The sequence below is a fragment of the Leuresthes tenuis genome, unplaced genomic scaffold, assembly GCF_036924035.1.
Source record: "Leuresthes tenuis unplaced genomic scaffold, fLeuTen1.0.hap1 SCAF_18, whole genome shotgun sequence".
Lineage (NCBI taxonomy): Eukaryota > Metazoa > Chordata > Actinopteri > Atheriniformes > Atherinopsidae > Leuresthes > Leuresthes tenuis.
This window is the reverse complement of record NW_027325372.1, coordinates 1358079-1373573: the sequence shown is the minus strand read 5'-3', so window position 1 is coordinate 1373573 and position 15495 is coordinate 1358079. Positions and strand designations below refer to the sequence as shown.

At 45.7% G+C, this 15495-nt stretch overlaps 3 protein-coding genes across 3 annotated transcripts in view; 2 read left to right on the top strand and 1 right to left on the bottom strand.

The window, feature by feature from the left end:
* Positions 1-15495, top strand: part of LOC140275682 (probable ATP-dependent RNA helicase ddx6) — a 436375-nt gene that overhangs the window by 402674 nt on the left and 18206 nt on the right. The window lies entirely within an intron of this gene.
* Positions 1-15495, bottom strand: part of myo1g (myosin IG) — a 54682-nt gene that overhangs the window by 34067 nt on the left and 5120 nt on the right. Inside the window, exons 3-14 of the mRNA XM_072371184.1 lie at positions 13295-13388; positions 13043-13208; positions 11294-11347; positions 11125-11220; positions 10763-10879; positions 10481-10687; positions 10245-10390; positions 8370-8484; positions 7164-7334; positions 6539-6609; positions 413-487; positions 153-285 (exon numbers count right to left, since the gene is read on the bottom strand). Coding sequence (XP_072227285.1) covers positions 153-285; positions 413-487; positions 6539-6609; positions 7164-7334; positions 8370-8484; positions 10245-10390; positions 10481-10687; positions 10763-10879; positions 11125-11220; positions 11294-11347; positions 13043-13208; positions 13295-13388 — 1445 coding nt within the window. The remainder of the gene's footprint in view (positions 1-152; positions 286-412; positions 488-6538; positions 6610-7163; positions 7335-8369; positions 8485-10244; positions 10391-10480; positions 10688-10762; positions 10880-11124; positions 11221-11293; positions 11348-13042; positions 13209-13294; positions 13389-15495) is intronic.
* On the top strand, positions 13384-15103 carry LOC140275693 (macrophage mannose receptor 1-like). The gene is made up of 4 exons (XM_072371219.1): positions 13384-13725; positions 13796-14161; positions 14230-14565; positions 14642-15103. The coding sequence occupies exons 1-4, from the start codon at positions 13695-13697 to the stop codon at positions 14776-14778; spliced, it is 870 nt and encodes a 289-aa protein (XP_072227320.1). The 5' UTR covers positions 13384-13694; the 3' UTR covers positions 14779-15103.

Here is a 15495-nt window from a genome sequence, read left to right as displayed (position 1 = left end):
TTGTCTCGGCTTCACTGCTTCTGCAGTTAAAACTCTGCCTCTTAAACATTTACTGCTTGGCTTTAAACATTATATTTGTGTGAAATGAGAAGCTTTTTTCAGAATAAACACTGAAAACAAAAGGAAGTCAGTCATAAGCACAAACCACTGACCTTACAGGCCAGCTTATCAACCAAAGCCACAATGGAGTTCTTGAAGAGGGTGGCAGCGGTCAGAGGTCGCTTGGTGACCTCCGTGATGCTCAGCTGACCATCCGGCCACATTTCCTTCAGGACTGGGTTGGAACTACAGCAGAGACGCAGAAAGAGAAGAAAAGGTGGTAAAGAGCTGGGAAAGGTGAAGAGGAAACTCATCTAAGCACTTAATGCAGTTACAAAACTGTCAGAAACTCAGGGATGAGCGCGTCTGGCACCTGTTGTACATGAGGCGCTTGAAATCTTGGAAAAGCAGATCCTTGTTTGTGTCCAAAAAACCCTCGACAGAATACCTACAGACAGAGAAATTCAGAGTTAGTGAGAGTAACAGAATTAAAGTGATTTTAAAGCAGGCTACGCTTCAGTAACAGTCTTCTCTGGAGACAACGGATCAGAACCACAGTCAGATGCTGCTCAGTAACTTTATAAATCGGGAACACAGTGAAATTCCTCCTGTGGTTCAGACTGTCTGGCTCTTTCACAAACTGCTCGGCGGGTGGAAGCATCAGCGGGATGTCAAAGGGCGCACTGTGAGGCGCAGTTACATAAGCTGTCCGGCCGCGGGCTTTCAGCCCGCTGTAGAGTAAGAAATGCCTCAAATAAACCTCTTTTTCCTCATTCACAGTCCAGCAACTCGTACAATGTGGACGCTTCAGTGCCCAAGGAAGTGCACGTGGCTGAACAACTGTGCATGTGGCTGAACAACTGTGCATGTGGCTGAACAACTGTGCATCTAAACAGTGGTGAGGGAAGATTTTCATTATTCAGGAGTGTAATAAAAACACTTTAAAACCGACTTAAACTGAATATAACAGCAGCAGACTGAATAAAACTGTAAAAGCAGCATTTTTCCGTATTTTTGCATGAATTTGACCTAAAACTTATCATACAAACCAATCAACTGTTTCCACTCTTTGGCCCAAGTGTTGCTGCTACACCAGAAGAAGAGGAGCTGTACAGAAGTGCATGTTGGAGGGATTCAGTTCTGCAGCTGAAAGGTGAACCGGTGGAAAACACCAGTCACCTGCTTCATGTCAGAGGAGCCGACGATGCACACGAAATGTCTCCAGACAGAAAAAAGCTTCACCAAGACAAGGTCAAAAACCCTTATTTATGTTGATAAAAGCTTTTTAAGAGTAAAAACGCTGCTTTTATTATCATTCTGAGCCTTTCTGAGCTGAACGGAGGATCATTTGGATGGGAGGCTTCACTCCACCAGCATTTTCAGCCCGTTAAATAAAAACTAACCTGAAAAAGTCCAGAATAAAAACCAGAACTCTGCAACCATGAAGCAAGTTTAAGTGATGCACATTTTGAGCTTTTCTCTGATTGATTCATATCTAAATATCTAACTAAAATCAAAGTAAGAACCAGACTAAATCAGCTCTGCTCCACACACATTTGCTCGGCCCTCATCTCCCTCCCCACAGATAAAGAAGCACAAACGCTCTGATGTCACGTGTCGTCTGCACGGCCCTGAGTGCGGCCGTGTCCTCGGCTGTCACGGCTGCAGGCACCGAGGAGGACGGCGCTGACAGATGTGTCCCCGTGGCTCACGGATGCCAAAAACCACCTGACCGGACTGTGAGGAGCTCGCCGCAGAGGCAGAAAGGCAAAGACGGAGCAGTCAGAGGACAGAACAGCAAGCTGCAAGAGTCCTTTACAGGGATATGTTGGAGAGGAGGGGGATGAAGTGATTAAGATGGAGCCTCCTGATATGGAGAGTATGAAAGGAAAGGCTGGTGTGGGGTGGATGGAGAGAGGTTGTGGATTGGGGCTATATTTCATCAAAGAGCTTCATGTCATACTGCAGAGAATAAAAAGTGTGGAAGGCAAAGGGAGGAAGGTCCGGCTGCGGCACAAAGGTGGGAAAGGCTGAAAGAGGAGCAGGGAAAGTAGGTCAAAGCCTGGGATAATGGTGACAGTGGAGGGGAGGAGGAGGGTTTATTTAGTGAGAACAGACCGGGACGGGATGGGATGGGACAGGGAACGGTGCTGAGAGGTGACAGCTCAGCTGGAGAGAACCTGAGATGAGGCCGGATGATGGGACGCACAGTGACAGACCGCCATCTGTCACGCAGCCTCAAACGCCACGGCTGACATCAAGCGAGTTCAACTGGATCCCAAACAGCAGATTTCACCTGAGCTCTCACCTCCCAGCACCGTCCTTCCCATCCGAGGTCCATCATCAGCTGATCCCAGGATGCTGCAGAGCAGAACTAAAGACTTCCTGTGAGCTGGTTTAGTTATTCCTCCTTAAGGGACTTGGTTTAAGTCTCTGTTCTGTGATCAGTTTGATCCACTGGAAGCTCTTAATAAAAGCGCTTCGAACTGCAGCTGCAGCTCCTCGCTGCTCGTTGGGAGAAAAATGTGTTGTGGAGACAGAAAGCAGCCGGTTCACATCTCGAGTCCACTCAACATTTCACGTTAGCATCTGAAAGCATCTGAAGGCTTGTTAGCTAGCAGAGAACACGTCCATCGATGGAATAATTGACAGAATACTCGAGTAATTGAGTTATTCTGAGCTCCTTTAGTCACAAACTGATCTGGAAACAGAATCTGTGGACCTCAGTGATCAGTAAGTGAAAGTTTATTAGCTTAGCAGGATTTTACAGGTTTTATAGCCTTTAAAAAACACGTTTGCATTGGTGACACCAGTCTGAGGAAAGAAGACTTTCAACTTTTCCTGGGAAAACGTTTCCTGAGGTCATGAATAAAGTTTGAACTGGAGTGAAACTGATGATATTTGTTGTGATTTGACTCTTGAGCTGAAATAAAGTGAAATATTTGCTTTAAGTCACAGAACTCCAAACTTCCTACTGAAGGCCGTGAGAAGAGAAGAAATTACTGACATTTTTAAGCGAAAATGATTTATTCAGTCTGCTTTTTGTACATTATTTATTATTTTCTCTCTTTACTCACATCACTGATTTATTTCAGAGTCGTATTTCACAACATCTGTTTTATCTTTCATTCTTTTAACCACTAAATCCATTCTCCCTCCTTTTTTATCACTTCTAAAACACTTTGTCTGCGGTTTACCTGAATAAGTTTCCCTGAGAGTTTCAGCCCGGTTATAAAGGTTATAAAGGTTATAAAATGAGAGATTAGACGGTTTGTGGATCCAGGGACCATCGGCCCTTCTGTCAGTCTTCTGATAGCCAATTGATCGTGATAACAACATGATCATTGAATATAAAACAGAGCAGCTGGGTTAAGTTTTTATTGTTTCTCAGACTTTCAGTGCATTTTCCTCTCATGTCCTTAAAGGAAAGTCTGGACTCTCGGGTCCGAAGAACCTCATAAATTCGACTTGATAACCGTCTCATCAGCTGGCTCCTGCTCCTCTGTGTTCCTTTGACATATTAATGTCCTCTCGACTGAGGCCGGTACACGTGAGCGACTGCTGGCCTCATCTGGCCACCGCCGCCATTAAATCCAGAAGCATTAAAGGGGAACTCCGGTAGGGGTAGAGGGATTTCTACACAGGCACTCTACTGGGACCACTTCATCCACACGCCCCCCTGCAGCACAGCTCATTCACTCCGGTAAGAACGTCCATCTTACTCAAAGTCATCGTCCACGTTGTCAAAATCTGATAAATATCCTGCCATGTTGCACAAAACTATCAGCAGCAAACTCTGTGTGAAGTTAGCCGACTGTCACAGAGCACGGAGTGAATAAACTGTGCTGCAGGGGGGCGTGTGGATGAAGTGGTCCCAGTAGAGTGCCTGTGTAGAAATCCCTCCGTTAGCTCTCCTATAGCTGCAAGTAGCCACATAACAGCAGCTATGAGCTGACAGAGCTATGAGCTAACAGAGCTATGAGCTAACAGAGCTATGAGCTAACAGGAGCTATGAGCTACTATGAGCGACTGCTGGCCTCATCTGGCCACCGCCGCCATTAAACCCAGTGGAAGCATTAAAGGGGAACTCCGGTAGGGGTAGAGGGATTTCTACACAGGCACTCTACTGGGACCACTTCATCCACACGCCCCCCTGCAGCACAGCTCATTCACTCCGGTAAGAACGTCCATCTTACTCAAAGTCATCGTCCACGTTGTCAAAATCTGATAAATATCCTGCCATGTTGCACAAAACTATCAGAGTGAATAAACTGAGCTGCAGGGGGGCGTGTGGATGAAGTGGTCCCAGTAGAGTGCCTGTGTAGAAATCCCTCCGTTAGCTCTCCTATAGCTGCAAGTAGCCACATAACAGCAGCTATGAGCTAACAGAGCTATGAGCTAACAGCAGCTATGAGCTAACAGAGCTATGAGCTAACAGAGCTATGAGCTAACAGCAGCTATGAGCTAACAGAGCTATGAGCTAACAGCAGCTATGAGCTAACAGAGCTATGAGCTAACAGAGCTATAGCACACGTTCATTCATTCATTCTTCTTAAAGTATTGGTGAAGTAAAGACAGATAATGCCTTATTTAGAGGCTGCATCCTCTAAGCCCCGTTCACTCCGTTATATGGATCTCCAGTTATCTAAATATCTTCCGAAGGACGCCGACTTTCACCAAACTGTTCTCGGTGAGCAGATGAACGTGAGACCATTACTCTCAGCCTCCCTCCTGTGATGTCATCAGCTTCATCATGGAATCAGGCTGCAGCTTCACCCAGAAATGCACAAAACTATCAGCAGCAAACTCTGTGTGAAGTTAGCCGACTGTCACAGAGCACGGAGTAAATAAACTGTGCTGCAGGGGGGCGTGTGGATGAAGTGGGCCCAGTAGAGTGCCTGTGTAGAAATCCCTCCGTTAGCTCTCCTATAGCTGCAAGTAGCCACATAACAGCAGCTATGAGCTAACAGAGCTATAGCACACGTTCATTCATTCATTCTTCTTAAAGTATTGGTGAAATAAAGACAGATAATGCCTTATTTAGAGGCTGCATCCTCTAAGCCCCGTTCACTCCGTTATATGGATCTCCAGTTATCTAAATATCTTCCGAAGGACGCCGACTTTCACCAAACTGTTCTCGGTGAGCAGATGAACGTATTTCATGCCAGAAATAAGGTTTAAAAACACCGGAGTTCCCCTTTAAGGAGGCGATGGAGCAGTGAATCACACAAGGTGCTCTCAGCACTAAAGCTGAAACACTCCAGCCAATGGATGCAAGGCGCCACCAGAAGAGGTGAAGCACAAGAGATGCTACCGCTGCCATGTGGCGTCTGTAAATGTGAAATGTCGTGTATTTAAAGGAAAAACAGCGAGCAGATGTGTGTGTATCCCTGCGGTTTTATGCAAGTTCTCACATGAATGAAAGGTGGAGCGCAGGTGTGGGACAACATTCACCCAGAAGCTGTTTTAAAGAGATCGTATCACGCTTAAAGTCCAGGTTCTTCTTCCTTCACGTGATCAAACTGAAATATGGGAGCAATCAGCTGACCAATCACAGCAAGCGGAGCCTCTTAAAGAGACAGGAGCTCAAACAGAGCATTTCTGTTCACTGATTAAATCAATTTAAGCAGATTTACCAAAATAATATGAACCATTTAATATTATTTTACAATTTTTTTGTATTTCCATCAGTAAATCTGTAACTGTGAACCCCTGGAGGACAGTTTAGGCTTCGACAACTGCTTTATTTTATAGATTTGATCTTATTTCTTGGACCTGGTCGGCTCAGGTGTTCTAAGCACATCCCTGTATTTAAAGAGTCTGAAAAACGCAGATTTTAAAAGTAAATCCTTGATCATTAAGTTAAAAATCACAGTTCTACTGAATAATTGAAGAATAATATTAAATCTGTGCTAAAGTTAGTGTTTTCTCACAAAAAAAAGCTGTTTTTGGAACATAATGAACTGTGGAAGTCGAGGATAAACGTAGTTTTACTATAAAATTAAGGAAACTTTGTGATCATTTCTCCTCCTTCTGTAACATGTGCCACAGAGTTGAATAAAGTAGTCTGAAAAGACTGGAAACTTACAGAATATAATCAAACAGGACTCGTCTCTGTGGTTTGAACAGGAAGAGAAACAGGAAGTGACATCATCAGACTAAATGTGTCTCAGTAACAGGGTCAAACGTGATAATAAAACAACTTGGTGTTGAAACCACAACAGAATGCTGGATTTATAATAGTTTACCTAGAAAATACCATCTTTAAAGAGCAGGTTGGTATGTTAAATCATATTTTGGAACCACTTATTTACATTTAGTCTCAGGATAAGTTTAATTGACTTTATTTACATTTACTGTGGTGCATGTTTTGGTATTTTTTACGTGGATTATTCTCAGTTTCCTAATTATTGAATGGCTCCATGATGGAACCGTCCCACACTGGGATTATATGGCCGACACGTCTGACCTCTGCACAGCTGCAGGAAAAGTGACTCACGTGACGTCTCCGGCATAGTGGCGAATACGGAAGTGTTTCTGGAAGTCCATCGATTTGTCAGTGGGGCTGAGCTGGAAAATAAAAAGACAACATGAGATAATAAACAGAAATATTGTTCTGTTTTATCTTCTATATATTATAAAAGAGACATTTCCAGTGAGTTCACATTTTAAAACAGGAGAAACTCTCTGCTGCCCTCTGCTGGCGGAAAGCTAAAACTGCACCTGCGTTTTCAGGTAACTTTTGTACTTCTTAAATAGATTAAAATCAATAAAAACAGAAACATTACTTCCCAGGGGACTGCATCCCCAGCTTTACTGGTTTATACCTTGTTATTGTGCATTAATCTGAATATAATTCAGAGTTCCTGTCAGTCAGAGGAGGACAGCAGTCGCCACGTTGCTCAGCAGCTGAAGGAGTTCTGCTTTTTGCAGGCCTACAGTCCCGCTGAGGAATGTCTCTTTAAATAAAAAGCTTCCAAATGTTTCCGACCGCACGGTTGCACCATCACCAGGTTGCACCATCACCAGGTTGCACCATCACCAGGTTGCATCACATCGTGCCGACAGCGAAGAGATTGAAGGAGCTAATTTAAAGCCACAGGAAGCGAGCTGAGTGTTCTCACCTTGCGGGAGGTGTAGTGAGGGTGCTGAGCCAGTTTGGTGTCCATGCTGTCCAGGCACACCGTGTCAGTGACGTTCCCAACTGTGAGGCAAGCCTCGTCCAGGATGGAGATGATGCCTTTGTGCGGCTGCTCCACGAGGTCAACGATGATCTGGTTGTTGAAGTAATCGATCTGCATGTGAGCACAGAGACAGAGTTTGAGCTTTTGTGTCTTTGAGTAAAAGCTGCTATAGGCCCAGCCTGCTGGGGCCTCATCTGTCACACCTTTCCTCACTTTGCTCTCTTTGCTCTCTTTGCTCTCTTTTCCCCCTGTTTAATTTCTCAAATGATTTTATGTCCATGTGACATTATTGTGGTTATTAACTTGTGTTTCCCTGTTCCAGCAGGTATCCTTTGAATGGTGTTATGGTGTTTTTCCCCCCTCTTTTCCCTCTTTTCTGTCTTCTCAAACCCCAGCTGGTCGAGGCGGATGGCCACCCTTCCTGGTTCTGGTTCTGTCAGAGGTTTCTTCCTGGTTCTGGTCCTGCCAGAGGTTTCTTCCTGGTTCTGGTTCTGCCAGAGGTTTCTTCCTGGTTCTGGTCCTGCCAGAGGTTTCTTCCTGGTTCTGGTTCTGCCAGAGGTTTCTTCCTGGTTCTGGTTCTGCCAGAGGTTTCTTCCTGGTTCTGGTTCTGTCAGAGGTTTCTTCCTGGTTCTGGTTCTGCCAGAGGTTTCTTCCTGGTTCTGGTCCTGCCAGAGGTTTCTTCCTGGTTCTGGTTCTGCCAGAGGTTTCTTCCTGTTAAAGGGAGTCGTTCCTTTCCACAGTCCCTCAGGCTCAGGACGGGAGATTGGACTGAAGACAAGTTTGGGTCCAATCTGTTGGTTTCCTTAGCTCGGATATTATTTTTGAATTGGCTCCATATGAATTAATGGGATTATGATTACAATGAATTGAATTCCAATTGGCTTGAATTGAACTTTATTATTTAAGTGCCTTGAGATGATAATTGTTGTAATCTGGCGCTTTATAAATAAAGTTTAATTGAATTAAATGCCAACATGGTGCTTCACTATGTCAGGAATCCTTTAAACTTCATCTTAAACAGTTTGAACACCAGGCTGAGAGTCCTGCTTCCTCCTGAATATTTACAATAAAAGGCTTCACAGATGTTGGCCTTAACCGGGTTTTTGGGCCGGATCAGAGCCGGAAACAGGTGTGTTCTTTGCTCACATGTTGCCAGGTGATGCCTTCCCTCTGGTACTCGCCCTGTTCCTGGCGGAGGATCAGCTCGATGAAGAGCTGCTGCAGCTTCTCGTTGCAGTAGTTGATGCAGAACTGCTCGAAACTGTCCGACAACACAGGAACAAACACAGAAACAAACACAGGAACAAACACAGGAACAAACACAGGAACAAACACAGGAACAAACACAGGAACAAACAGGAACAAACACAGGAACAAACACAGGAACAAACACAGGAACAAACACAGGAACAAACACAGGAACAAACACAGGAACAAACACAGGAACAAACAGGAACAAACACAGGAACAAACACAGGAACAAACACAGGAACAAACACAGGAACAAACACAGGAACAAACACAGGAACAAACACAGGAACAAACAGGAACAAACAGGAACAAACACAGGAACAAACACAGGAACAAACAGGAACAAACACAGGAACAAACACAGAAACAAACACAGGAACAAACACAGGAACAAACACAGGAACAAACACAGGAACAAACACAGGAACAAACAGGAACAAACACAGGAACAAACACAGGAACAAACACAGGAACAAACACAGGAACAAACAGGAACAAACAGGAACAAACACAGGAACAAACACAGGAACAAACAGGAACAAACACAGGAACAAACACAGGAACAAACACGGGAACAAACAGGAACAAACACAGGAACAAACAGGAACAAACACAGAAACAAACACAGGAACAAACACAGGAACAAACACAGGAACAAACACAGGAACAAACACAGGAACAAACAGGAACAAACACAGGAACAAACACAGGAACAAACACAGGAACAAACACAGGAACAAACACAGGAACAAACAGGAACAAACACAGGAACAAACACAGGAACAAACACAGGAACAAACACAGGAACAAACACAGGAACAAACAGGAACAAACAGGAACAAACACAGGAACAAACACAGGAACAAACAGGAACAAACACAGGAACAAACACAGGAACAAACACGGGAACAAACAGGAACAAACACAGGAACAAACAGGAACAAACACAGGAACAAACACAGGAACAAACAGGAACAAACAGGAACAAACACAGGAACAAACACAGGAACAAACAGGAACAAACACAGGAACAAACACAGGAACAAACACAGGAACAAACACAGGAACAAACACAGGAACAAACACAGGAACAAACACAGGAACAAACAGGAACAAACACAGGAACAAACACAGGAACAAACACAGAAACAAACACAGGAACAAACACAGGAACAAACACAGGAACAAACACAGGAACAAACACAGGAACAAACAGGAACAAACAGGAACAAACACAGGAACAAACACAGGAACAAACAGGAACAAACACAGGAACAAACACAGGAACAAACACAGGAACAAACACAGGAACAAACACAGGAACAAACACAGGAACAAACACAGGAACAAACAGGAACAAACACAGGAACAAACACAGGAACAAACACAGAAACAAACACAGGAACAAACACAGGAACAAACACAGGAACAAACACAGGAACAAACACAGGAACAAACAGGAACAAACAGGAACAAACACAGGAACAAACACAGGAACAAACACAGGAACAAACACAGAAACAAACACAGAAACAAACACAGAAACAAACACAGAAACAAACACAGAAACAAACACAGAAACAAACACAGGAACAAACACAGAAACAAACACAGGAACAAACAGGAACAAACACAGGAACAAACAGGAACAAACACAGGAACAAACACAGGAACAAACACAGGAACAAACACAGGAACAAACACTTCAGTGATGATGGCGAAAGTTTACAGAGAAAAAAAAGCAGCTTTCGTAACACAGAAAGCACAAACCTGTTGTTGTCGAAGATCTCAAAGCCGTAGATATCCAGCACACCGATGACCGTGTTTTTCCCATGAAGCACCGGGTTGTAGTCTTTCACTTCAATGATGCCGTTGATGCGGCTCACGATCCAGCCGAACAGCCTCTCGTAGAGCGCCTGCAGCAGGAAACGGAGGGAAGTGTCAGCTGTGACCATTTCTCTGTCTGCAGAAACCAGAGATCCCATCCTGACGAGCTGCTCGGTCACCTTGGCAAAGGCGTCCCGCCCGAAGCTGGCGTCCTGCTCCGAGTGTCCCTTCTCGATGACCTCGCCGCCGCCGGTGGCCACCGTGCGGTACAGCAGACTCTTGCTGACGCCGTCCGGGTCTGTGGCCGTCAGCTCGGCGATGTGGTTCAGGGCGTCCGGCCCCACGATCTGAACGCTCTCCCCGTCGCTCTCGAACTGAAGGTTACCCTGAAAACACGGCAGAGTCTTTTTCACACATTTATCTCCTCCAACAGGCCTCGATCTGTCGATTTAAAAAGCTACCAGCAGGAGGATGGAGGCCAGGATCTGATAAACCGAGGCGATCTCCTCCGTGGAGAAGCCGATCACTTCCAGCGCGCTCCTCACCGCTTTGTGGCTCGAGCGGTCGTTGTTGGAAGTCTGGAGAAGGACAAGACGCCAGTTTTTCAACATGCTTAAACCTTCCGCTGAAACCTAAAGAGGATAAACTAACTTGACTGGATAGCGTAGAGATCGACATGTGGGAGACCTGGGTTCAAATCCCCTGCATGGAAGGTATTACCTCCAGTAGGGGTCCTCAGGCACGACCCCCTGACCTTACCTGCCTACCTGTAAGTCGCTTTGGATAAAAGCTAAATGCATAAAAACATAAAACATGAACTCACGGCGGTGGCGGCGCCCTCTCTGGTGTAAACATAGACGGCGGGGTCGTTCTGCAGGTGAAAGGACTCCAGCTTCTCATCGGAGCCTCCGCGCAGCAGCTGAGAAACAGCAAAGACACCAGCTCAGAGGAGGCTGATCCAACGGTTTGGACATCCTGAGGCGAGAGCTCACCTGGTAAAACGAGTGGAAGTTCCTCTCCCCGTCTTGCTGCTGGACGACCCTGGACTTGAACAGGAAACATGACCATTACAAAGCAGACAAACGCCCTCCGACACGCGATTATCCTGCCGCAGTTATTCTATGAGCTCAGAACTAACTGCTCATCCGAAGGAAAACCAGCGTTTTAACCTTTAACCTCATTTACAGAAAGGTTTTAATGAATAAATCAGACGGTTTGTGGTTCTTCTGGACTCAGAAACCTGCTTTGACCTGTTATTTCATCTCAAACTGACAGCTGAGAATCACCGGATGTTTTCTTTTGTTTGACCAACAGCATAAATTAGATAAAAATTCTAACTAATAATATCTAATGAAGCTAATTTATGTTGCATCTGTTTAAAAAAAGTAAATATTTGATTTCTGGACTCAGGAGAAAAACTTAAATCTGCAAATAAGTTAATTATTTAACAGAAAGTCTTCATCAAATCCAGATTCTGCTGCAGCAACACTCAGTGAAAGTTGTTCTGGAGCCAAAGAAAGACAGAAAGTTTATAGAATCTGCAGCAACAGCTTCTGGAGCTTCTCCAAGCAGCAGGTTACCTGCTGACAGGTGAGGGTGTCAGGATTGGGTATAAAAGCAGCTTCCACCAAAGGTTCAGCCTCTCCAACAAGGATGGGTCGTGGCTCACCGCTTTGGGCCAAACTCCATCAGAGAATCATCAATAAGTTCAGGAAATATTCCTCAGAGTCAGACTGGAAAGAACTTTGGTCTTTCAGCATCTACAGAGCAGAATATTGGGAACAGATTCAGGGAGTCTGGGGAAGTCTCAGTGTGGAAAGGCCAAGGACAGAAAGCCCTGCTGGATGAGCTCGGAGCCCTCAGGCAGCACTGCAGGAGAAACCGTCAGGCCACCATGATCCATACAGCCACATGGGCTCAGGAGGAGCTGGGAAAAGCATTTCCACTCAACACAGTCCACGGCTGCATCCAGAAATGTGAGCTGAAGCTGCATCACACCAGGAGGAAGCCATATATCAGCTCTGAGCAGAACCACGGCACAGCTGGATGTTGGAGTTCTGGAGAGACAGATGCTGCCATCAAGGTGCCGTCTTTTCCCGGGAGGTCCGTGGTTATTTCAGCAGGACGATGCCAGACCTCATTCTGCAGGACTTCCAGCAGCTTCAGACACACAGAGTGTGTGAGCTCGGCTGCCTGCCTGCAGTCCACATCTGTCTCCTGCTGCAGATGTTGGAGCATCATGAAGAGGAGAACCAGACAACAGCAACCAGGGACTGCTGAGCAGCTGGAATCTGGGATTCAGCAGGAATGGACTCAGATTCCTGGGAAAAACTCAGTTCAAAGCATTAAAAAGAGTGATTAAAGGAAGCTGAAGGAACACGATGGAAACGGTTTCTGCAGCTTCTACATTAATTCAGCTGCTGCATATTCAGTGGAAACTTTTAGCTTCTCAGTTGTTTTACATCTTATTGTCTGAATCTGAAGGATTTATAGTGTTGGTCAGACAGAAGAAGTGACACTAATCTGGATCTTGAAGACTTTTCTGAAGGTTTCTGAAGCTTGAGAACAAACTGAAGTCTGAATATCGCACACAGTCGAAGCTGGACCGCCTGTTTCTGAAGGAAAGAGGCGACGGCGCCTGCAAAACGGATCAAACAGAGTGAATAAACACGTTCATCTACGTGAAATATTCCCGTCCAGCGGGACGAGTGAAGGCCAGACCGAGCAGAGCTTCCACTCACCTTCTCCAGCAGGTAGTTGTTGATGTGTCCCCCGGTGGGGTCGCCGTTGAAGTTGAAGTTGATGTCCATGTACTTGCCGAAGCGGCTGGAGTTGTCGTTGCGATTGGTCTTGGCGTTCCCGAAGGCCTCCAGCACGCAGTTGGACTTCAGCAGGACGTTCTTCACACTGATTCGTCACAGGAGGAGAGACGGAGGCCGAATTAGAGGATTTACGGAGGCACGGAGTCATGTGTTAGGACCCGGGGGGCTCACCTCTCCACCTCCGCCCTCTGGGTGGGGTTCGTGATGGCTGCTATATACTGCATGATGTATTTACTGGCTTCTGTTTTCCCCGCTCCGCTTTCACCTAAAACAACAAAGTAAAAAGTAAGAAAGTAAAGGTTTCATCTCAGAGTCCATCATTAAATCAAAATGAATTAAATCCAAAGCTCCAGAGAAATGTTTCATCTCTAATGACGAAGGAAGATAAACCTTCTGTCAGCCTGGCTGCTTGTAGGCAAATCTAAAGAAATGAGGACCGGATCAAGATCATTTTCATAAAGTTAGAAACTCCTTTTGCATGAGGATGCAAACCTCAGCAGGAAAGGGATTTAACTAGGCTTTTCATACCGATTCCCTGTTAGTCTGCTCTGAGCTGCAGAACAGCTTCGTGATGGAGCTGCTGACGGCGCTGCTGCTCTCAGGTAAATCCTTCCTTCCATCTCCGGCTCTCAGAACGACCACAGAAGCTCAGGTGATCTGTACTTTTCTCAGGGTGGCCCGTGCTCTCCACATGCTTTCCCCGTCGGTACCACTTCGTTGAAGGGCCTCTGAACTGGACCGAGGCGCAGACCTACTGCAGAAGGACCTACACGGACCTGGCCGCCGCTGAGAACTCTGAGGAAATGAAGCAGCTGATGGACACGGTCTCCTCTGCTGACCACAGCTCCGAGTTCTGGCTCGGTCTGCGCACTAATAACGTCTTTCAGTGGTCCGACAGGTTCGACGGAGATGGCTACAGAAAATGGAGAAGCTACGAGCCGGACTGGATCGAAGAAGAACTCTGTGTGAGGACGGAGAACGACATCGGATGGTGGGACACTTCCTGCATGGAACAGTACCCGTTCATCTGCTACACAGGTGAGACCCGTTCACCCCCAGGACCGCCACCTGGTGCTGAAACTAACCCAGAGTGTCCTCCACCGCAGGAACAAGGCTGGAGCCGGAGTTTATTGCCGTGAAGGAGCCGATGACCTGGTTCGCTGCGCAGAGCTACTGCAGGGAGAACTTCACGGACCTGGCCAAAGTGTGGAACAACGAACTGCACCAGAAGGTCCAGAACCTGGTGCCTTTCGGATCCTCCGCGTGGATCGGCCTGTCCAGGCCTCCTTTGGTTTGGTCCGATGGGACAGAGTTCTCCCTCAGCTGGGACGGCGCTCGACCTCGAGGCGTCTCGTGTGGAGCCGCCTCCCCGAAGGAGCCGGATAGCCTGGACTTTCAGCCGTGTGAAACCCGGCGGGCCTTCGTCTGCTACAGCCGTCCTGGTGAGTGTTTCACTGCTTCACATTAACAGGCCCGGATGGTTTCAGGCCAGTAATGTTCAACTCCTCCCCGCCGCAGCCCCGGTGTGGCGGCGGGTCGTGAAGCTGAGACTGAGCCCGGCGGACTCTGTGGAGCTCAATGACCCTGCGGTGAAGGCAGACCTCCTGAGAAAGGCAAGGCTGGAATTAAAATGCAAACTGAAGATACAGATTTAGTCTCGTGTTGCAAAACCGCTGCGATCTGTTCGTTTCAGCTGCAGCTCGGCCTGAAGGGGAGCGGCGTCACCCTGAGGTGGCGAGAGCAGCCCGACGGACGGGTGTTCAGCAAGGAGGAGGAGGACGTCCAAGGAGACGAACTCTGAGCTCAATATCTGCTCACAGTCATTTAAAAAGCTGGAGTTTAGACATAAATGTAGTCATTTGATGCTAGATTACAACGATAAGAACCCAAGAGGAACATGTTGCATTATATCTGAGGATAAAAGCTTAATAAATAATAAATAAACAGTTTAACAGAATGGGAAATAAATCCCTTCAGCTTGTTTTAGTCTTTTTACTTCAGTTTAATTATTTTTACTTCAGTTTAATCCTTTTTACTTCAGTTTAATTCTTTTTACTTCAGTTTAATTCTTTTTACTTCAGTTTAATTCTTTTTACTGCAGTTTAATTCTTTTTACTGCAGTTTAATTCTTTTTACTTCAGTTTAATCCTTTTTACTTCAGTTTAATTCTTTTTACTTCAGTTTAATCCTTTTTACTGCAGTTTAATTCTTTTTACTTCAGTTTAATTCTTTTTACTGCAGTTTAATTCTTTTTACTGCAGTTTAATTCTTTTTACTGCAGTTTAATTCTTTTTACTGCAGTTTAATTCTTTTTACTTCAGTTTAATTCTTTTTACTGCAGTTTAATTCTTTTTACTGCAGTTTAATCCTTT

Bases quoted from the DNA above. Each gene is read 5' to 3' on its own strand.
- LOC140275693 (XM_072371219.1), top strand. From the start codon at position 13,695: ATGGAGCTGCTGACGGCGCTGCTGCTCTCAG. The intron at 14,162-14,229 runs GTGAGACCCGTT...CCTCCACCGCAG, and splicing joins CCCGTTCATCTGCTACACAG to GAACAAGGCTGGAGCCGGAG. The intron at 14,566-14,641 runs GTGAGTGTTTCA...TCCCCGCCGCAG, and splicing joins CGTCTGCTACAGCCGTCCTG to CCCCGGTGTGGCGGCGGGTC.